This window comes from Glycine soja, chromosome 10 (genome assembly GCF_004193775.1).
Source record: "Glycine soja cultivar W05 chromosome 10, ASM419377v2, whole genome shotgun sequence".
In the NCBI taxonomy this organism is placed as follows: Eukaryota; Viridiplantae; Streptophyta; class Magnoliopsida; order Fabales; family Fabaceae; genus Glycine; species Glycine soja.
Genome location: NC_041011.1, coordinates 27,098,409 through 27,122,228, shown reverse-complemented (window position 1 = coordinate 27,122,228; position 23,820 = coordinate 27,098,409). Strand labels below are relative to the sequence as shown.

The 23,820-nt window shown below is 32.1% G+C and overlaps 1 protein-coding gene across 1 annotated transcript; it reads right to left on the bottom strand.

Annotated features, from left to right (window-relative positions):
* Positions 1–19,703: 19,703 nt before the first annotated feature.
* Positions 19,704–22,524, bottom strand: LOC114369378. The gene is made up of 3 exons (XM_028326602.1): positions 21,619–22,524; positions 20,803–20,957; positions 19,704–20,335 (listed from the first exon to the last, which is right to left on the bottom strand). The coding sequence occupies exons 1-3, from the start codon at positions 22,247–22,249 to the stop codon at positions 20,081–20,083; spliced, it is 1,041 nt and encodes a 346-aa protein (XP_028182403.1). The 5' UTR covers positions 22,250–22,524; the 3' UTR covers positions 19,704–20,080.
* Positions 22,525–23,820: the final 1,296 nt, after the last annotated feature.

The following is a 23,820-nucleotide window of genomic DNA, read 5'->3' as shown; positions in this document are numbered from 1 at the left end:
TCAACTCCATCCACACCTACTTCCCACACTAGAGTCATCTACGGTGGTGTTGGGTGGTAGTGTTTGCATGTAGCAATGGTGTAGGGTGAAAGGGTGAAAGGGTGAAAGGGTATTTTTGTCAATTTGGATCTTTTTGGAGGTGCATGAAACAATAAAGGAGTTGCAGGAACTAATTGCCTAGTTCAAAATTCAAATCATTTTGTGCTTTACGACCGTGTCTAAGAAATGTTGTCCAACCCTAATATTTTTCGATCTATATATATTAGTTTTTTTTTTGTGTTTCTTTTCCTTTGAATGACAAAGAAACAAAATGGCATCATCATTACGTAGCCGTATTTATGTGCCTTGGCTAATAAACACATTTTTATGCTGCTAAACTAAAGCCTTACAAATTAGTATATACTTGGATTGAAGTTAGAAATGTTATGTGCGCGTTCCAATGTAAAAGCAAAAGTAAGGATCCTAATCCTTTGACAAATTTACTTTTGTCTCAAAAGTACTTTTTCAACCTGAAAACCAAGCATGCACTTAATGGTTGGTAACAATATATTTTGAGTGAAAAGTTTATTGGCAATTTTATCATTAACACAAAAATGGTAAAGGTAAATCGGTTCATGCATTTATGAAAAAAAAAACCATCACTTTTAAAAAGAAAATAATGAGTTTATAAGTGATAGGTATGTTTCGTAGCATTGAAAGTTGAAGTAGTGGACTAGTGGTTGAAGTTTTGAATGGTGGAAAGTGATAATCAACACAAGTAAATTAAAACTCATATTTAAAGAGGAATTATTGAATTTACAGATGATGGCTGTTTGTTAATTAGTGTTGAAAGTTGAAGTAGTGGACTAGTGGTTGAAGGTATAGAGAATGGTGCAAAGTGATAGTCAACATTAAGTAAACGAGTGAAGAGGAGGAAATAATTCGATGAAAGGAAGTGTTAGTTTGTAATTGTCAATAATGGTAGAAGTGGTTAAGATGGCAGTGTTATTTGGGTAGTAGGACCAATAGTACCATTAACACTTGGGAGGAATTGATGTTAATTAAAGGATAAAACAAAAATAATGGAGATCACAAAAGAAGAGGCTGAAAACAATGCAATTCATTTGGATTGTCACCGATTTGTGTCTTCAATGCGAAGCGTTAAAAGTTTTCCCAAATTCATCATTTTGTAATTTATTAACCGTTGAAAATTTGATAAAGATGAGATAAAGTATTTGCTTGCTTACTATTTAATTTAGAAGCGTACTTGTAACCTGCAAGAAACATAATATGCTGTCGTACTACTCCCTTCGATTCCGATTAATTATATAAAAAAAGACATTAATTAATATTTCACATTTATTAACCAAATTAGTTAATTTCATTAAATTATGTTATTTTTAGCTAAAAATAAATATTTTTCTTAAATTATTCTATATTGAAACTTGATAGCAAAAACATAAAAAAATAAAGTCTTTGCCCTTATAAAATGAAAAGATATTTTAAAAAAAGTTTCGAAAAGATATAAATAATTGAGATTTATTTATATTTGAGAGAAAAAAATAAGAGACTTTTGTTGTTTTAATAAGAAAAATTCTTCTTTTAACATTTGTTTTTTTTATATATTTTAACTTTATGTAAGATAATCAGTTAATCAATTAATTTTCTGTTAAAAAAATTTAATTAATTTAAGAGGAACCTCACACAATACATGTTAAAATAATTTTTATAATTGGAAATCAACTAATTATTTCAGACATAAGAGTCTTATTTAACTTATTTATTTAATAAAATTATATATATAATTTTATTAATCTAATTGTTCATTTGAAAGATCTTAAACTAAGTATATCAAATATACAAAATTTCATATAAATTAAAAATTATATGATACTTCATCAATCAAATTTATTTTAAGGTATAATGTAAGCAAATTTTAGTTATAAAACTACGTATCTATGAATGTTTAAATTAATTAAATTTTCATTTCAAAACAAAATATTTGAAATTCGACATGCATAATCATCAAAATATGACATAATTCAACGGTTGAATTTGTGAATTTTGTAATTTATAGAGAATTATTAAAGAGAGTAAGTGTTCAAAACGTATTCTATAATAAGAACCCTTTTTTGTATTTTAGTAATATATTAATTTTTAGTTAATTTTAATTTGTAATAGAGTTGAATTATTTTATTCAATAAAATATAAAATATAATAAAGTAATTAAAATATAAGAAAAATTAATCGATGGAAGGTATACTAGCCATCAAAGTATAAAAGTGACTATTTGTATATGATGTTTCTTAAAATATTGTTTTAGACAAAAACTTCTTCACTTTAGTATGTTGGGTCGATAATTGTGCTTGAGAGGTATAATATTACGATGGAAATGATACGTTGAAATTTCTTACTCAATCTAGCAAAATATTCATGCAAGAACAAAAGTTATTTATTGTCTTGTTATTTGTTAACCCATAATCTCAAAGATATCACTTTTTGAAGAGCGGGGAATATCAATCCTTCTTTTCGAGGTCACATTTTCAACCATTTAAGGAAGTGTTTGCGGATTTCCTTTTAGGAGAAAAACGCTAACTTTATATATTCTTGCAGGTGTAAATCAATTATAGTAGGTTCAATATGTCAGTTTACCAGCACTTTGACTATTTGACATAGCTGTTTTGGGGGGATCTACTTGTAATCCTAAGATTATTAGTCTCTTTATCTTTGGAAAGAGTTTACTTGTGGATTTTGCAAAGCTTTCTCCGCCTCAAGTTCTAAGTATTTAGCGCCCTGATTTTTATTTCCGGGATAGTTATTTTATAGCTTAATTATCAATTTGTTCATCTAATTATTTTAAAGTGTTTTATGAGGTTCCAATAATTTAAAGAGCTTCAATCAAATCCTACAATTTTGAAAAATACATCAATCCAGTCCTTTTTATTGTCCATTTGAAGCCCAACGTCATTAACTTGCAAGTTCAACAATTTAAATTTATAAATAGTGACGGTTAAAAATTGTCATTATATTTGTTATTATTTTAAGCCTTAAATATGTTTTTGATCTCTATTATATATTTGACTTTTGCATATGGTTCTTGAGAAATTTTTTCTTCAAATCGGATCCCTAATATTTGAAAAGTTTTGTCCGAGGTCTTTGTCGTTAATCGGGATCCGTTAACTGCTTAGGTGGTCGTTAACTGAACACGTTGACATGTGACGTGTGGTGCCACGCGTATTCGTTGCCTGAATGGGATTACACGTAGGAAAAAGTTTTTTTTTTAATTTTTAAAAATTAATTATGACATCACCGCTTCTCCTCTATCACCCCCTCCAAAGACAACGGTGTCTCCCTCTGCTGCCAGATGTGGATCAACAACTTTCGCCACCCCAACCGTGCTATCACAAATGCACCTATGTGGCTTGACAATGACAGCACCTTAGCGCCTAAAAGCCTCATCTTGAACACATTAAGAGCATGTTTTTCCATGTTCCTAGCCCCCACATACATGACACACTCCAACCCAAACCTCTCACACACAGTGGCAGTGGCAACCCCATGCTGCCCCACACCGGTCTCTGCAATGACCCTTCTCTTCCCCAACCTCTACACAAGAAGGGCCTGACCAACCGCATTGTTGATCTTGTGCGCACCCATGTGGTTCACATCCTCCCTCTACAAATACACCTCGAGCCCTCCTCCACTCTTGCACGCATAGCGGCGCATGAGCCTCTTCGCAAAGCAAAGCAGGCTCTTGCGACCTACGTACTCCCGTAGAGTCTTCGCAAGCTCATTTTGCAAAAGACAAAACCTTTATTGAGTTTTGGAGATACCCTTTTGCGAGAATCAAAGTGGGGTTTGGGTTTTAGGATGCGAAATAACCTTGAAGTGTTCATCGGAGGCAAGGGAGTGGAACACAGATTCGAGTTCAGTGAGGGCGTGGATTAGGGTTTCTAGGACGTACTTGCTGCCAAACCGGTCGGAGGAGTTGGGGCACTGAGAGTTGACCAAACTGGTGGTGCAATTTGCCAATGGGAGAACTGGTGCCACTAAGAATGGACCTCAGAACAACGTCGTAATTACTTTTTAAAAATTTTAAAAAAATATGTTTCCTACGTGTAGTCCCACTCAGGCAATGAGTACATGTGACACCACACATCACATGCCAACGTGCCCGATTAATGGCCACGTAAGCAGTTAATGGATCTCAATTAACAACAGGGACCTTGAACAAAACTTTTCAAATATTAGGGACCCAATTCGAAGGAAAAATTTATCAAGGATCAGATGCAAAAGTTGAGTATATATTAGGGTTCAAAAACATATTTAAGCCTTATTTTATTCTGGTAGCTAAGTTTCATTCTTATTTATTATTCTCCCCCCCCCCCCTTCCTCTCTCTCCCAAAGCATCATCTTTTCTTCCTCCACCCCTTTCCTTATCTCTCCCTTCCATTTCCTTCTTTCTCCATCTTTGTATTAGATTTTGTCCACCATATGAAATAGAAGTTGTGACACTTAGATTGACCACCACATCTTGTAATGCTCCAATCAACCAAAATACCACATCATATATAGTGTTCCAACTTCGTCGGACTTCCCTAGGTCCCATCACCATGTCATTGCAAATTTAAAGGTGTTGCTAGATTGTATGGAAATCTTGCTAGATTGGATGGGGCATACACACAGGTTGAACACAACGAGGGTGCACTTCCATAGATGTCGCACACAAGGTCAATGGCAAAAATGGCATCGACCTCAACAAAGATATGGAAGTTGGTTTCGTAGAGGTAAATAGAAAAAGGTCTTGGTTGGGGACAAGGGGGCGTTCTAGAAGGTGGAGGGTGAAGGGGTGTCATTAGTTAGTTGGAGTGGAATAGTTCTTGAATGTTTTGGATTTGTGGTAGTTGTGGAAGATTAGTAATTGTGTTTTTTTTATAAGGTTGTTGTTTGTGGTGGTGATGGTTTTATCAGTGGAGGATTATTGTTTGTTGATGTGATCTAAACTTAAGAGTATTAGAATCCATCTGGAAGTTACCTTTTTCAAAATATCTTCCCACCAATAATAATGATCCCTTTTTATTCGCAAGTTTTTGCGAAGCACAATAATTACTTTGATTTTAAATTTTTTGCAAAGGCTATTCTATTGGCACATGTATTGGAACACGATGGCAATTATTGCATTTTTTGAGTAATTAATTTTGACATTGTTTTTTAGTTTGGTTTTTGCCTGTCTTTTCCCATTCGCTTTCCTTTCATCTATTTCTTGCTACTTACTATGTATGGTGAGCATTTGCAAAAAAAAAAATGTATTATTTCATTTCTTTTGTCGTTTTGAACCTTCTTGACATTGCCCTTTTTCCATTTCATTGTTGATTTTAGCGTGTCTTTCCCTCTATTGGTAAGGATTTAGAAATTTTATTTTATTTTTGTAATGCTTTTGTTTGTTGTTTTATTTTCAAAAATCCCAATCATGTATAGGTGTCTTTCTGAAAATCTGGTTAGTGTTGTTTGACCAATGGTAGTTCTGACCACAAAAGGGGTAATAGTCTTGGGAACCGTTGCCAAGCAAGTGACAATGGTGTCAATAATTGCGTTATCGCTAATGACATCCTCAGGGGTAGAAGGGTGCCATTAAGACTGGAGGTTTCAGTTTTGAGGAAAATGTTATTGTGCAATATGACAAACATGAATGCCATTCACAAACCCCGTGATGATTTTGTTATGACAGTCCAAGGGAATATTAGTAAAAAAAATACTAGAAAGCTATGGATCAATCATGATCATTTGACGATATGATAGAAGATGCTTTAACTTGTATAGAGAATATCGACTTGTTAGAAGCTATGTCTAAACTACGAGATATGAGTTCTGCTAACTCGTCCTCTTTTGATTCTTTACTTGATAGGGAAATGACTAAGGGCTTTAAAGAAAATTCTTTTCATGATGATGGGGCCTCATACTCATTTCCCATGTGGTGGTGTTTTGGGCATCCACTTGGAGTGATCAACCCATAGCCTAGGCGACTATCATATATAGACGTTAAAGTTAGCATTACTTAGATGGCCCCTACAACAGTTGCCCCTAAGTCAACATTGTTTGGACTCAAGTGATGTTGGCTTAAGTTGTGAGGTAGAGATATTTCCTATAACATTTGTGTTTGTTTTTACAAGATAGTGATGATGGTTTTCTCAGTGGCTGCAGTTTGGAAGTCACTTGGTTGAGGTTTGCAATGCTGGGAGAAAGAGAAAAAGGGTAAAACAAAAAAGTGACAATTTTTAATTTCTTAAAACTTAAGTTTATTTAATTTTTAATTAAAATGACAGTTAAAAATTACCACTATTTATAAATTTAAAGCATCAAAACTTGCAAGTTAATAAGGTTGGCTTCATTTGAAGAGAAAAGACTAAATAATTGGTACATTTTTTAAAAATATATGACTTTATTAGAGTTTTCTAAAATATCATAATCTAATTAAACACTTTAAAATAATTAGAAGATAAACTATATGTTCTTCTAAACCCTCTTCTATTTGTTTGTTCATCTAACTTGAAGTTTTTGATGAAGATTTTGATGTAAATTTTTGAGACAAGTCTTTGACAATTATCATCTATTCATATATGTTGTTGAACATTTTCTTTTAAGAAAATGCTTTTAAATTTGCCAAAACGAATAAAAACATAATTTGATCTATCTTATGTTTTTTTTATATTTAATATAGATTTCTAATACAATAAATATATATATATATATATATATATATATATATATATATATATATATATAAGTTTAAACAAAATCATTTTTGACAAAATTCAAATTTTACTTTTTTTAAAATTATCTTTTAATTATTTTTATTTTGATTTAATAATTTAATTAAGTTAATAATTTAGTACAATATTTTCTGATAGACTGATTTAATACTTTTACTGTGCCAACTTAGTTGGTGTCATCATTTGAATGACAGAGACGTTTTCTATATTATAAGAGCTAAATTAAAATAAAACATTATAATAATGTTAACAAAAGTATATTGTACTAATTTAATTATTTAGATAACTTAAAATATAAGTAATTAAAAATTCAAAAATATTTTTTCAGCTAATCACATTTTTATACACCGTTAATATATATATATATATATATATATATATATATATATATATATATATATATATATCCCTAATATTTCAAAACATAAAAATAAGTATAGGGGAAATTTATCAAACTCGTACTAGAGATGGTAACTCACTATTTGATAAATTTTATTTGTTATAAGCATTTTAAGAAGAAAATAAAAAGATAAAATGAATTGATGAATTAAATTTTGCCTAAGTTAAAATCAATTTGTGCTTAACTTTTGTATAAGTTCCTTTTTCTAACTTCTCCAAAGTCTAAAATGCATAAATTAATTTTCATTTATAAGAGAATTTCATTTTTCTTAATTTTTTGTTCCATAAATACTTAATTATGGAGAAATTTATGTAAACATAACCTATATTACAATCATGAAGCTAGTTGTTGAATAATTTAGTTGTTGTGGTTATCCTTAGTAACTGCAATGGAAGATTTGGCAAGAAGCATTCAGAATCCACCTGTTGATTGGCATGGTGATCCTTGCCTACCTAAGGGAAATTCTTGGACTGGGGTTACATGCTCTAATGGTTTCCATGCACAAGTCACGACACTGTAAGTTCACTAATAGGCTCTAAGTTTACTAATAGGCTACAAAAATAATAATTAAATTCCACTAAAATCTTCTTAATTTGTACGGTTCATTGGACTTAATTCATAAGTAGATGAGGGTGAAAAAATGCATCTAGTAATAGTTGTCAGCTTCTTGTGCCTTTCATATGTTTAATGGTGGATTCACATGTTTTGTTTTTTTTGTAAATGTGAAGGAATTTGACAAATGCCGAGGTGTCAGGGTCACTTCCTCCAACTCTTGGCCATCTAAGTGGACTGGAGCATCTGTATGGAATGTTGCCCTTTTAGTTCAAATATTCAAACACAAGTGATTTTTTTTCTAACAACTGAATCATGTCACTTTTTCAATATTTGCTTATAGGTGGCTTGGGGAAAACAAACTCTCAAGCAGCATCCCTGATTTGAGTGGACCGAACGAGTTAGAAACTTTTTATGTGGCCCAAAAGATGTATTATTCTTATGATTTGTTTGGGTGTAAACTTCTCTAGAAATTCTTATATGAGAAGAAAAATAAAAAAAATATGAAATGATCAACTTCATCTTAGAATAAATTAGTTAAAATTAATTCTTTATTAGTTAATTTCTCAAAATTCTCCAATATAATTGCTTTAAAAGATAAAAAGACATTTACAAATTAGTTAATGAAAAGTTAATTTTAAGTTATGAAAACATTCCATTTTGTTAGAAACTTGTCTAAACAATTTCTGAGGTTTCTTAAATTGTCCAATGTAATTAACTACATCTTTAACTTCCTTTTTTCTTTGTTAAATCTAAGGCATTTGGAGAAGAATAACTTTGAAGAACCACTTCCTCCATCAATAAAGAAACTCCCAAAACTATGTGATATGTAAGATTTTACCATTTCAGAAAACCACTAAAATGTTTTTCTTCTTTCTCTCTATGATGCCTTAGCTAACTTGTGTGTGCTCTGTGACAAATGGTGATTGTAAAACCAATGATTCAGATTTTGAGAATAAGTCACCAAACACTAATCAAAACGAAGAGAATTGAAAGTAGTACAAGTAAGCGCAACACTATACTTTTGTATCTATGTTAATTATAAGTAACATTAATAGAGCTCCTCTAAAGTTCAGAAATTACTAACTATAATTGTGTGTTTTCGATTTCAAGGTGGCTCTAGAGATTCATCAGTAATAAAGAGCACAAGGCCATTACAAATTTGGTAGGTTTTGTATGTGATCGGAGAGGCTTTAATACAATCATAGTGTCTGATAGGATGAGAAGTAATTAAGTGATACCTTATACCAATTCCATGATTTTTTTTTTGTGTATGACACTGACAACTTTTTTCTTGTCATGAAAGACATATGAAAGGGAAATCATAGAGAAGTGATCCCAATCCAACCATAACACATGTCGAAAGACAAGGAAACCTTCTCCACACTTGTCATTGGCACCAAAATTGTGCCTTGAAAAGCTTGATTGAAGAATGGTGTGAGAACAACAACTTCAAACTCCCTAAAAAAAATACAATTCTTCAGGTAAAGAAAGTTTTCCTATAGACAACAAAGAGGAAATTCTATCCTTGGTTGAGAGTCTATCATCTATTCATTTAGAAGAGCAGAGAAAAGCACCAGAGAAGATACGTATGCTATCAAAGAAAAATCCTGAGAATAGGGTTTTTTTGGTTGCAGATCATGGAGGAATACCACCATTAGTGCAACTCTTGTCATATCTAGATTAAAAAATACAAGAACATGTTGTGACAACACTTTTAAATTTATAAATTAATGAGGGTAACAAGAGTGTTATATTCATAGAAGGTGCCATTCCAGCTATCATAGAAGTGTTGGAGAATGGGAGTTGTGTGGCTAAGGAGAACTCAAGAGCAACTTTATTCAGCTTGTCAACTTAATTGATGAGATTTAAGAGATTGTTGGTCAATCAAATGGGTTCCCTACTTTAATGGATTTATTGAGGAATGGGACACTAACAGAGGGAAGAAAGATGTTGTTACAACTCCTTTTAACTTATCTATCAACCATGCAAATAAATGTAGGGCCATTAGAGCTGCCATTATGACAACTTTACTTCAATTGCTAAAGGACACAAAGTTAGGCATGATAGATGAGTCACTCTATGATTTGTTACTCCTTGTATCAAATTCAGAAGCCAGACAAGAGATTGGACAACTTATGACACTAACTATTAATTCAACTCCAAATGGGAAGTTGTCACTGACTACTAATTCAACTCCAAATAGGAAGTTGTCAATGTCAATGCTAAAAGATAGCATCTTAAATGAAGCCAAAAGGACAAAGTGTTGTTTGGGTTGTCCTTCTACTCAATGAAAAGCACTAGTTCCAAATTAACAAGGGAGAAGCCAAACCAAAAAATTTCAAAAGCATGAAAAGTCTAACAAGCCGGCAAATCCAGGGCTAGAAAAGAAGTGATATGCTATCATTGTGGCAACAAGGGACACATCAAAAGACATTACATCTGATGGTGCATCTGATAGTGATGTTTACATTATCTATGATGACAATTGTAGCATGTCATGATTTTAATTAGATTATTGATTATGGAGCCTTACTTCTATGTTGGTGATTTTGGCACAATAAAGATGGAGAATCAAAAGGTATGCAAAATTGTTGGTATAGCTTAACACGTAATGTTCAACCAAAATCCAACTTAACCACCAAAAGTAATTACACAAAAAAAAAAACTATCAACAATAATGACACGTAATGTTCAATCAAGAAAAAAAATTTGCATTTCTTCGATCAACTTAAGGTCAAGATGCTATTTTGAGAGGTTTAGCGGGAACTTCGTGAGAAAGTTTCCTTTCCTAAACGAAATGTGTACCTAAAATGTTTTAAGTCAAACCTTAAGCAACTAACGTATTCTTCAAGACCACATAAGCAAAGAAAAAGGAAAGCTTACTGAAGGAACACATTGACAAACAGTTGCAGGTCACTACAACTCAATGGCGCAAACGTCAGCCTAAGGCATGAGAGTGAGGTCACGACACAAGGCTGAGGTGAGGGTGGTGCGAGAGGGGTTCCTTTGGTGGAAAACAACACACAATGGACACTTGAGTGATGGATTTGTGGTAACATCAGACAATGGACAAAAGAGTGAGGGAGGATTTCGATCTAAAAGTGAGTGCGGCACAGAACACTCTCAAAATTACATTATAAATTTAAACTTAACAATGGTGTATAAATAAAACCATCTTTGTATCTCATGATTTCTAAGACAGATTTTACCAAAAAACCGTCTTAAATAACTTTCACTTAATTTCAAAATTGCCACTACCTCGCCTACTAAGATGGTCTTATAAGTAACCATCGTTGTAGACTTCATTTAAAGAGTTTTTAAAAACCGTCTTCATTGGAGAAGCGGTACATTTACGTAAATGTCACCGCCTAACCAACTAAGATGGTTATGTCGCGATCATCGTTGAAGGTGCGTCATGAAAAAAGGTTTTTTTTAGTAGTGATCCTAGGGGACTTGCATGGGATACTGGTATACCACATATAAGTCCTTCAAGGTAGTGCTCATACACACCTCAAGAAGACATTGTTTGTGACTTTTAGCACTATTTCCAACATTTAGCACTGAATGCAAAATAAAAATAAAATGCACAAGAATAAAAGAATGTTTAAAGTCCATAAAAGATACTAAAAATTTTCCCTATCACCTAATCAAAATTAAAGACAATTGCATTAAAAAATAAAACAAAAAATCAAGAGAAAATTGGTTGAGGAATTTTGTCAAATACTTGGTATGCGCATAAAATTAGAGTAATTTCAATGAGAGAAATTGTAGGGGTTTAACTTCATTAGACTTCCTAACATGCAATCACTACATATTCCTATTCAATTAAGTTTATGTTATCATCAACCCACAATTTTATCCCAACCTTAATTCCTTAAGCGAGAGGACCTAAATCTCTTGATTATACTGCATTAAGAAAAAAGTATTTATAGATGACTAATCCTATTTAGCATATCCCTAGGCATACAAAAAATTAGCTATCTTCTTCAGTTCACAATCCAAAGAAATTTCCCAATTACAATTGGAATCATAAACTCATGTAAATAGGTTGATTTGGAGAAAAACAAGCATTAAGAATGGAAGGAAAACAATAACACTTCTTTATTAAATAGAAACAATGTAGGAATTACATAAAAGTAGAACCAATTACATTAAACCCAAATGAAAGACGAAAGTTAGCTATTCATCATAGCCGTGAGGGAGAAGCTTTTGAGGGAGGAACAATGGAGGATGAATCCAAACACGTCTCGGGTTTCTTTGTCTCTCTCAACTCTTAAAAGTACGGAACCCTAGACTATGATAAAAAATATTCTTTAAAGCTATGACCTAAATAAAGTTCAAACCCAAAAGACAATAGAATGAAAAATTTAAATAAAAATCTCACATGTCATAGTCATAGGTGTGATCAAGTTCATGCATCATGCCCCCCATGAACTGTTCTAACAATTGAAAATCAATTTGTTCAGCTTTTGATCATGGGTGTGATCAGTAGGGGTGGGTAAGTTGGTTGGTCCACCGCGCATAAGGCCCGCTTGCGTAAGGTCCGTCCGCGTAAGCTCGCATTGGCAGCGAACCGGGTCCGCACTCTTACACGGAATTAATACATTGGTCCTCCCCCGCCCTGCTGACCTTGAGGGCCTAGTTAAAAAACTGTAATTTCAAAATAAATATATTTTTTCTCTTAAAAAAATAGTCAATTACACTCAATTATATATATATAATATATATATATATATTAAAAAAGTCTTAATAAATCTCCAACAAATACTCAATTACAAAAGTTTTAGCACAACCAAATGAATTTTCAACATAAATGCAAAGAAGTTCTCAATTACATTCAATTTTTATTATTGTAGTTGTAAGTCGGTTTGCGAGTTTGAGGGTTAACCCGCAGACCCCATGGTCTAAACCTGCACAGCCTGCGGATTATGCAGGATGGGCCTAAAATCCTACATGGTCATGGATTCTTTAAAAAATTTGGTTTGTGACCCGCGCAGACCTGTACCTGTTTATCCACCCCTGTGATCTTTTCTGATTTCTTTAGCACGGATAACTCTTTTCTTCTTAGCTTCAAGGCTTCCAAAATTCTTCTAATGTAGCTAATTGTGGACTCTCCTTTGCATGATCCAATGCTTCAAAAAAATTCCTACAAAACATAAGCAAGCAATCCAAAGATCAAACGTATAAGGTATAAACTACAAATCCAAAACAAATCTAGCTTTTATTCAAACTTGACTAATAGAAATGCCCACAAACATAACTCAAAAGCACAAAATATGTCACACAATTATCCCTAAACTACTAGAATTTTTCCTAAACTACTACAAAATATAAGTAAAAATGACAATTATGAGTAGCGACCAAGTAACTTTATTGTAGAAACTTTAAGTTTAAGCAGAAGTGTTGACCTTAGTCAACATGGACATAACAGATTTATACCTAACCAAACTTTGAGCCGAGGTGGCAAGTTACATATATTCAAGACTAGTATAGAACAAATGTTATTTTATATTTATTAGAAAATAATCAGTCAGATAAATTATATAATATGATATAATATTTTTTATAAATAAACCATTCCCGCAAAGGCGCATACATTAGCCAGTTATCAATGATGAAAATTTTAGTTGAAGTACCGCATTGTTTTTCATGAAAAACAATTTACGTAATATCTGAGGCTGCATACTTTTAATGTTATTTCTTTGCATGAAATTAAAAGTGAAGGTTCACTTTTAATCTCAATCAAAATAAAGAGGTACTTATAATTTTAGTTTCTAATATGACCCAACGCAATATACTGCTACGACACTATAGTTTATATGTTTGTTATATACACGGATTAGGCAAAGAAGCAAGTTTCAGTATCAAAATATTAGTAATTACGAACTGTGACATAGCAAAATAAACTTTTTCACAATCAAAATCTATTAAATATTAAAGATTAGGTCAAGACAATGCTTGCATGACAATTTTTAGGTGCAGAACCCCTTGTGGTTATTGGGAAATACCCAAGTTCCACACTGTCTAAAAATAAAGCCAAATTAGAATATATAAATGAGGAGCAACCCTCACCCCTTGAGCTAACTTTTGGGATTGAGTTAGGCTTCTCACATTCATTCTAAGATGGTAAGAAGTGGTAAGGGCATGGGTGGGTGTATGTCAAGTCCCATGTTCAAGATCAATAAAAAAAGGACCACCCACCAAGCACTTCTGGGGGTGTATTTCAAGTCCCATGTTCAAGATCAATAAAGAAAAAAAAGGGTCACTCACCATTCATTGTTCACCCATCAAGCCCAAGAAGTGCTGGGCGTGCGGGAGTGTATTGAGAAATATCCAAGTCTCACATCGTCTAAAAGTAAAACCAAATTAGAATATATAAATGAGGAGCAACCCTCACCCCTTGAACTAGCTTTTGGAATTGAGTTAAGCTTCTCACATTCATTCAAAGATGGTAAGAAGTGGTAAGGGCGTGGGTGGGTGTATGTCAAGACCCATGTTCAAGATCAATAAAAAAGGACCACCCACCAAGCACTTCTGGAGGTGTATTTCAAGTCCCATGTTCAAGATCAATAAAGAAAAAAAGGGTCACTCACCATTCATTGTTCACGCATCAAGTCCAAGAAGTGTTCGGCATGCGAGGGTATATTGAGAAATATCTAAGTCTCATATCGTCTAAAAATAAAATCAAATTAGAATATATAAATGAGGAGAGATTAGACTTCTTATATTCATTCTAAGAGTGATCTTTACTGGTCTAAATCTAAATAATGTTAGTTGACATTAGATAATGGACCTATAGAACATTGGAGTAGAAATTTTTTACAATAAATAATAACTCACTCACTTCACGTGAAAGAGAGAAGAAGACTATTTCGCTAAAGATTATTTTCTTTATCAATTAAGTTGCTTAATTTGCAGCTTCTAGCTACTTCTTTCAGTTCGTGTAGTAAATTGGACTGAATTTTCGCAGGGTGAGCACTTACAATTTCAAAAAGGTGAAGTTAATTAATTTGATTAATCTACTCATAACCAAAAAAAGTAGTTGATTTTTTAATATATTTTCAATAACTTTTTTTTCTTTTTGTTACAAGCTTTTATTGGAATATTTTTTTTTCTTCTTGTTACGAGCTTTTATTCTAACAGTTATTATCATCAATTATTATCATATTGGAATATTTTGTATTCATATTCCACACTTTTTGTAGATCACTTTAGTTGTAGAGGAGGAACTTTCTCGACCAATTGTTTGATCTGACTTGGTCTAACTTTTTCTCAAAACTTAACATGCATTCTTGTTTGCTAGAGGCTTTTTTTTTTTTTTTACTTTTTTACAAAAGTGGTATTTTAAAAAAAAACTACGTACAAAATTAGTGTTGCATGAAAAGTATTTACAAATCTTGGGTTGTTCAATCACATCAAATGAAGGAGATGTCATCTTTAATAATGGAACTTTGTGATTATATTTTTTCGCTAGTGGTAGGTGTTATTTTGAATGGTGTTTTTCATTTTTCCATCGTCAACTTTTTACATCGGTTATATTAATCGATATAAAAAATGTTTCATGTTCTCTATTGTCTCACTTTATACATTGATTTTATCTTCTACTGATGTAAAATAATTATGTTAAAAAATACTTTTTATATTTATTATAAAATAATAGATGTAAAAGTTGACAAAAAATAGAAAAAATGTCACTCAAGAGTTACATCTCCCACTATCCCACTATAGGACAGAAAATAAGCACAAGCTTCATTTAAGATGGAACCTCTTGCATTTGATGCGACATAAACATCCCATGCATGATTGATAAATACTTCTCATGCAACACCGGTTTGATATATAATTTTTTTTTTTAAATACCACTTTTGTTATAAAAAAAAGTCAGCCTTTTTTCCATTATTTGGTGAAGGTTCAACCCAAGGCCGATCATGAGAATTTTGGTGCCTTGGGCCAGCTGAGAAAATGATACTCTCATAATCATTTGAATATGTTTAGATTTTAATTGATATTATTTTATCTTTAGGATATTGTTTAGATTTAAAGATTATATCTATAAATTAAGGATTGGTGTCTTCTTTTTAAGATTATGATGCTATAAATAGAGATTCTTGGGATGAAAAAAGAAGGAGTCATCATCCTAAGTGAGAAGGAAGATCATGAGAAGGAAGGATTTATAAATTTATCCAGAAAACTTGTGATCAATATAGAGATAAAGACCTAAAATCACGTTAAGAAAATAAATTGTATAGATGTATGAATGAGGATCTGGATCACATTAACAAAACAAATTATGTGAATAATAAAAGGAGGTCCAAATTATGTTAAATAAAATTGATTTTTTTTATGGTGTTGCCTTTTGTTTCATGGTATGTTTTTCTCCCACATAAATGATTGTCTACATGCAGTAGATCAGTTACATTACTCTAAGAGGATAAACAATCGAGAGTTGCTTATTGAGTTAATTATTTAAGAGTTTTTTTTCAATGAATCCTATCTCTATTTTAGACTTATGAATTTTATTAATTTTTTCTGTAAATGAGTTGTTTAAATGGGTCTGATTTTTTTTATTATTTTAAAGTTGGTTAAGAAACACCATATTATCCGCCTAAGTGGTAAATTTTGTTAAACAATGTTCTTAACTTGAAATAACTATTGTAAGCAACAACATTTAGAATTAGAGACGACCTAATTAAAATCAATTATCATTGATGAGTTCTTTTTATTTAAATTAGTAGGGTTGTGCCTCCAACTTAAAAATTCCGAAAATAGATTGCAAGAATGCAAATGAGCTTTTAGTACAAAGGAAATTATTTCGTGTTCCGGAATCACCATTTCTTGAAATCATGAATCATAAATCCTGGGAAATCGTAATTCCTAAGAATGACTAAGTTTATTTTTGGTTTGTCATAAATATTTTTATATAAGTTTTTTTGGTAATATAAAATTCACATAGTATATTTACATTAATATTCAATTATTTACCTCATTAAATAATTTAATAAAAATAATATGATATTTTTATCAAAATAAACTTGATTTTTAACTCGAGAAACTTAATTAGGGGTATTTGTTTCACAGATTTTTCTTATATTCCCATAAATGTTATTCTTATAAATATAATATGGGAATATCATTCCCCTCTATTTAAAAAAAATGTTTCCATGGTTACTTTTTAGTATTCTTGGAAATAGTTTTAAAATTTTAAAATATTTTTTAAAGTAAGATTATATGTATATTACACAATAAATTTGCACATTTCCATGGGAATAATACTTTTCTACTATACATGGCAAGAAAATCCGTGTCCGTGGGTACCCGTCTGAATCCGTCCCGATTTTGACGGGTAATATCCAAGTTGACCGGGTATAGGTTTGGGTTCGGGTTTTCCCCGATAACCAAAAGTCAGATATGGGTACGGATATGAGATTATTACATCCGTCCCGATCCCGAACTCGGACTCGCCCCGTCACTTAAAATTCTAGAATTTTTGCATAATTTAATCAAAAGGCCTAGAAATTTTATTACTAGTTAATTTTATTTTAGAATTTTTACATAATTTAATATTCTTTTCTTAACGATTTTTGTAGACACATGCGCTATAATAAATTTATTGACATATAAGTAATTAAAAATAAATGTTTAACAATCAATTTATTTTTTCTAAAATCAAATTTTTAATATTTTCTTTTAAATTTTTTTTCTAACTTGAATCGATATGGGATGGGGCCGAAAATACCCGATACCTAACGAGTACAGGGATGGGATATAATAAATTTTAACCTGTCGGGTATCGGGTATGAGGATATGTTGAGGAGTCGGGGTGAGAAATTGGAGAGACAATCCTGTCCCATTGTCATGTCTATTTTCTAGACCTCCTAATGGAATATAAATATAAAAAAAGATGGTAAAAAAATAGGAAATTATGACATTCTTATAATTAAATAATACCCGATAATACTTTTTAAAATTTGTAACAAACATGAGGATGTATATTTCTATTTTCCTATTCCTGGGAACCCATTAAGAATTCATGAAATAGACGTTCCCTTAGATTCTCACCTCCCTCATTGGAATATTTTCGTGGACATTATTTCCAAAAATTTATCTTGTATCAAATGCCTCCTAAATGAAAAGGGAATAAATCAAAAGATAAAAGACAAATGTAAGAGAATTGTATTAAAATTTGGTTAATATGTACACTCAATGAATATATATTCGACGGTTAGGGTGCAAAATCAATAAATAGAGAACTAATGTAGCCATTTTTTTCCTGGTACAAAGCACTACACTAAACCATATATTTGTAACACATAAATTTTTTTAAGAATGTGTTTCGTAAGATACTTCCAGAGCTTATAGGTGGATTACCAACCCTATCCATCATGTTGTTTATCTAGCCTAGTAGACATGCATAAGCTTATTTTCTAGCACTTGCAACTTCGCATCACTCATTCTTGCAAAAGTGTTGTAAGGATATCTGATGATGCTGGAGATATAAAGTTGACATTAAGAATGAAGGTTTAAGAGTGAAGGAAAATGTCACTTATTTGATTTTTTTTCACTAATATTTTTAATAAAATTAATAAATTAATATTTACTGATAAAAAAGAAAAAAAAAAACATATCTTATGCTTTTTTCCGTTTCCAAACCAATAAAATAAAATAAAATCACTGTCCCAAACTGTATGTTCCAACAACTGCCCTACGGTTCCGGGCCACGAACTCCCATTCAATAAATTACTTTTTAGTAGCACCTTTTTTTGACAGAATTTTTAGTAGCACCTTTTTTTGACAGAATTTTTAGTAGCACCTATATCTACCTATTTAAGAAAGAAAAAAAAAAAGATCATCAAATTTATTTTCATTTAAAAGTATTATAATAAATCTCACTCTTTTTGGCAAATGTATTTGTAACTTGTACGGGTATCGTATGCTTTCTTTGGTGTTGTCAGATCCTTGATGCACGTAACATATTGGTCATTAATGAGCTTCTCCATTGAACTTGAAAAAGATGCAAGATCTATGGTGATAATTAGTTAGAACATTCAATCAATTTAATATGGTCTCAAACAAAAAAAATGTACCTATTTAAGAGTGAAAAATAATTTTCATTAAAAAGTATAGAATAAATTTCACTCTGTTATCTTGAATTTTATCAAATGATAAAATAGTCTCGTTACCAAAAAAAAAAGTGATAGAATACTGTTTTCAATCCGAAATGAAATGTTTCTCCTTGTGGATTTTTTTTTAATTGTACTTTTTATCCTGAATTTTTTAATACTTGGTTTAATTTATTCTCAACAAATTAATTTATGCGCATTTTATTTTTTATTTTTAAGAAACTTTTAGATTTTACTTTCTATCATTTTACTTCTAACATAATTATATTTTTACCCCTAACTTTTATTATTTTTTGACAAATTTTACACTTAATTTTTTATTTTTTTGACAAAATTTACCCCAATTTTTTATTTTTTGATAATTTTTATGCTTATTAATGAATAATTGACTGAGATAAAATTCACACATTTCTTAAAAGTTAATGGTAAAATATATCAAATTAAAAAGTTCAGAAATAAAATTCTCTAAAAGTTAAAAATTTTAGGAAGAAAAAGCAATTAATTCCTTTTTTTTTTTACTGCCGTGAATAATAATTGGTCTGTTTTAAAAGCCTTATCTGGTCTTGCAAATTGATACTTGTTTACACAGTTTCTAGCAATGAGTTCAACTAGAGAAAATCTAAATCAATCTTTCATATACTACACTAACAAACTTTTTTGGACCATCATTGGGGTTAATGACATCCATATGAAGTCGTTTTACAATGCAGACCAAAAGGTTTTCAACATGATTTGCGAGTTTCATTATGTATCATATACTCCAGCCCCTTTTAATTAACATGTGTTACATGTCACAAAAGTATAGCATCAAGGATTTGAAGTGGATGGATAATCCACTATGCATCCATCCAACTAAGAACATTTGTTTATGACTTTATGTCCTACTAATCAAAACACTAAAGTCTTATCATTATGAATAAATTCAAGTACAAATACAAGGTTGCATATTCTTTAAGTGCATATTCCTAACAAACTTGTTCAAACCAGCAAGGCAAAACATAAAATCAGAAAATGTAATGCTTTTTCAAGAGCTTTCCCTGCTTTCTGTTCCATTGACCAAATGGTCCCTGATAGGCTTGAGATGAAAAGAGTTGAAAGAATGAAAGCCTACTCATGTGCTGGGTGTTTCACATAGAAAACTGACAAAAAAAGAGTTCCCAATCTAGAAAATTTGGATTTCTATTCACAATTTATGCTTCATAATCCATCATTGTGTGTGCCACATGACATAGGACCCACGATAGAAGATATGCCACTCACTCCACTACCACCCTAAGCATGGATTCCATCCTCTCTTTGTCCCTGCACATGCTGATCAAGTCCAAGTACTTCATAGAATCATTAGGTGGGAGCCCCTCAAGAAGGAACTTTAACAACCGGCCATGTGTTCCTTGCATCACAACAAAACAATGCTCTAATGCATCCTCCTCCTCCTCTTTGCTCAACCCCACTGCTTCCATTATTGGAAGTAATTCTGAATCCTCTTCCATGAAGTGTTGCTTGCAAAGTCCCTATGAACAAGGAAATCGGGGTGGAAGAAATCCAATTCAGATATCAAACTCTTGATTCAAAAGATGCTAATTGTTGTATAGGATATAAATGAGATGAAAATAGAATGTATGGTAGAGAGGAAAAAAGGACAAAACCAAAATACAATTCCTTATGCATAGTGTGTTGTTTTTTTAATTAGAATTTGAGTTTTAGCTCGTTAATCTGCATAGTAAAGATTTGCATTGAAGGATTATGCATATTACCAAGGTGAAACTCTAATTCTAATTGAACAACAATACAATAAGCACATAAGGAACTCTAAATTGGTTTTGTCTTTGAAAAAATGTCCAAATGAGAATGTCACAAATATAATACTACCTCTAGTTTTTTTTATAAAAAAAACAAGTGATAATATAAAATACACTATCACAAGTCTCTTATAAAAAGAAAGAATTGGAGGTAGTAATTTCTGAGTTGGATCTATCACCTGTAATGATTTGAGCCTATTAGAAAGGTTGTACAAAGTCTCTTTGTAATTGAGGCTGCGTGAGTCTAAAACCTCAACGGATTTAATAATTTCTTTGATGCCATTCATGATTGGTAGGTCCCTAGCATGTTCCTCCTTTGCAGCTTTAGATAGCCCTGCATTCACCCTCAAAATCAAACAACTTTAAATACAAGCAAACTACTTTTATCTTAACGTCTAAAATGTATGCTGCACCAGCCAAAACCGACACTTTTACGCTATTATATATTTTTTTTCTATCTCTGCTATTAAGCAATAACCAAAAATAATCTCTAAATAGATTGCTAGAAGATCCGATGTTCCAACAAAATATCATCTTGAGAAAACAAAAGCACGTGATATACCAACTCAAAAATTTCATCACATGAAATGAAATCTTATATTCCAAAATCCTATGACTATGGTCTTAGTACTTAATTCTCGTGAGTCTTCCAAAAAACTATCTTATGTTATAGTCATGCAGATAATTATGCAGCACTTTAGCATCTGGGTGCTAGACTTGCTATTATTTAATTTAATTTCCATACAATACAATCATCAACCAAAGACTCAATAAACTTTTCAATAAATATTTATAAAAATAAGAAGTTAAATTCAACTTACATATTTTAACTTTTACATGTAACTCGTTAAAAAAACACTAATTTCTTATTGAAAAATGATATGAAAAAAGTTTATCCAACATAAACCAACTTAATTACATATTAGACCAAAATCAATTAACTATGGCGAAAATAAGGATTTTTTTTTTGTTAAAATAAAATTTGTGTTCTTTACCTCGATCAGCACTATCAAAGATAGGAAATAGAACTCTCTCTTCCATTTGTGCATGTTCCAACATCACCTCCAACAACTGAGAGTAACTTCTCCCAAATTTCACAACCTCCATCTTCCAAGTCCCCACCTTTGGATCAACGGCCCTCGTTCCGCCACGTGTCGCTAGATCCTCCGCCCACCCCACCATCCTCTCCAAGTGCCAAGTCATGCTCTTATGCTGCAGCCGCGTCACCCTCACAACCAACGACGTTTCCTCCTTCCCTCCGCCGCTCTCCGCCGGAGGAGGTGGCGCCGTCTCCTCCTCCGCCAGGTCGGGGAATTTCAAGTCTATAAACCGGAGCAGCGCGTCGCGGGACCCCGACGCGACGTCGTGTCCCACGTGGAAAACCACGGGAACCGCCGCCTCAGATCTTCCGCCACGCGGCGCCGAGCGTGGTGGGGCCTGCGGTGGTGGTGCGGCGGCGAGGACAGGGTCCGGGGGAACGGCGTTGTGAAGGACCGCGAAGCGAGTGTATGCGGCGAAAATGCTGTTGGGGGAGCCGTGGAGGCGCACGGCGGGGTACACGGTGGCGCCGCCGTGGGGAACGATCTCCGCCGTCAGCTTTTCCGACGTGCGCAGACAGTTACCCATTTGCAAAAGAAGAAAAGTTTGCGGAGCACGAGGTAGGAATTAGTTGATATTTGCAAAAAGGGTGTTGGAGTATTGGTGGAAGCAGATTTAGAAACGAAGAGCGAAGAGTGAAGAGAGAAGAAAGAGGGTTTGTTTGTTTGATGCGTGAAAGGAAGTGAAAGCGAGATGGGAGAATGGGTTTATGGGAAGGAGAGTGAGTTTAGTAGTGTGGGTTGGGTGGCTTGAAGGGGAAGCGATGAATCACAAACGTGGATAGAGACATCTCAGTTTCACTGATATATATCTGGAAAGATAGAAAGAGAGTAGATTCCCTCCAGTTTCATTTATTTTATTTATTATTAGGGGCAAATGAGACACTTCATTATTTACAAAGCAATTGAGATTCACATGATAGGGGACACTTAAGTATAATGTCCATATCTCCAGAGGGATAATATTTTGTTTTTCCCGGATAAACAGTAATGAAAAAAATAATTGAAGGTAAATTAGAAATAAGAAATATGTACATCAAAGTAATTATCATTATAATAATTATAGATTATTATTATTATTATCAAGAGGAGAAGGGTGTTAGTAATATATTCGATCCATTTGTTTAAATTTATTTTAAAAATGTTTTTTTAATAAAATAAAAAAATTTAACTTTTGAATGTGTATGTCTAAAAAAAATTCTTAAAAACTTTAAAAGAAACAAATTTTACATGCTTTTAATATCTTTAGGAAAACATTTTTTAAATTGTATTTTTAAGTTTAAACAAACAGGTCAATTATTGTCTAATGTCTTTTAATATATTTTGTGCTATTGGATAATGTTGATGAAAAATTATATAATTATGAGTGGTGTTTATTAAATAAAAAGTCAAAGATGAAAATATTATTATTTTCAACAAATATTAGTTAAAAATAAAAAGATGTATTCAATGTAGAAGCAAAGTTTCATGGAGAATCAAAGGTGATTCAAAAGTGTTTTGATGATAACAATGATGATAACAAAAGATGATGATAAGGGTGATGATAAAAAGCTCAAAGATCAATCAAAGAACAACTCAAGTGAATTAAGAACAATTCAAGAGTTCAAGATAAGAATCAAGAAGAATTCAAGACTCAAGAAGAAAGTTTAGAATCAAGAATCAAGATTAAAGATTCAAGATCTCAAGAATCAAGATCAAGATCCAAGACTCAAGATTCAAGAATCAAGAGAAGGCTTAATCAAGATAAGTATGAAAAGGTTTTTCTCAAAAATTGAATAGCACATGGTTTTTCTCAAAACATGTTTACCAAAGAGTTTTTACTCTCTGGTTGTAATCGATTACCAATAGCAAAATGGATTTGAAAAAGTTTTTAAATTGAATTTACAACGTTCCAATTAATTTCAAAAAGCTGTAATCGATTACAATATTTTGGTAATCGATTACCAGTGCCTTTGAACGTTGAAATTCAAATTCAAATGTGAAGAGCCACATCCTTTCACACAAAAGTTTTGTATAATCGATTACACTAATTTGGTAATCGATTACCAGTGTTTGTTTCTGAATAAATCAAAAGATGTAACTCTTCGAAAGGTTTTTGAC

Bases quoted from the DNA above. Each gene is read 5' to 3' on its own strand.
- LOC114369378 (XM_028326602.1), bottom strand. From the start codon at position 22,249: ATGGGTAACTGTCTGCGCACGTCGGAAAAGCTGACGGCGGAGATCGTT. The intron at 20,958-21,618 runs GTAAAGAACACA...GGGTGAATGCAG, and splicing joins CTTTGATAGTGCTGATCGAG to GGCTATCTAAAGCTGCAAAG. The intron at 20,336-20,802 runs GTGATAGATCCA...CCTTGTTCATAG, and splicing joins ATAGGCTCAAATCATTACAG to GGACTTTGCAAGCAACACTT.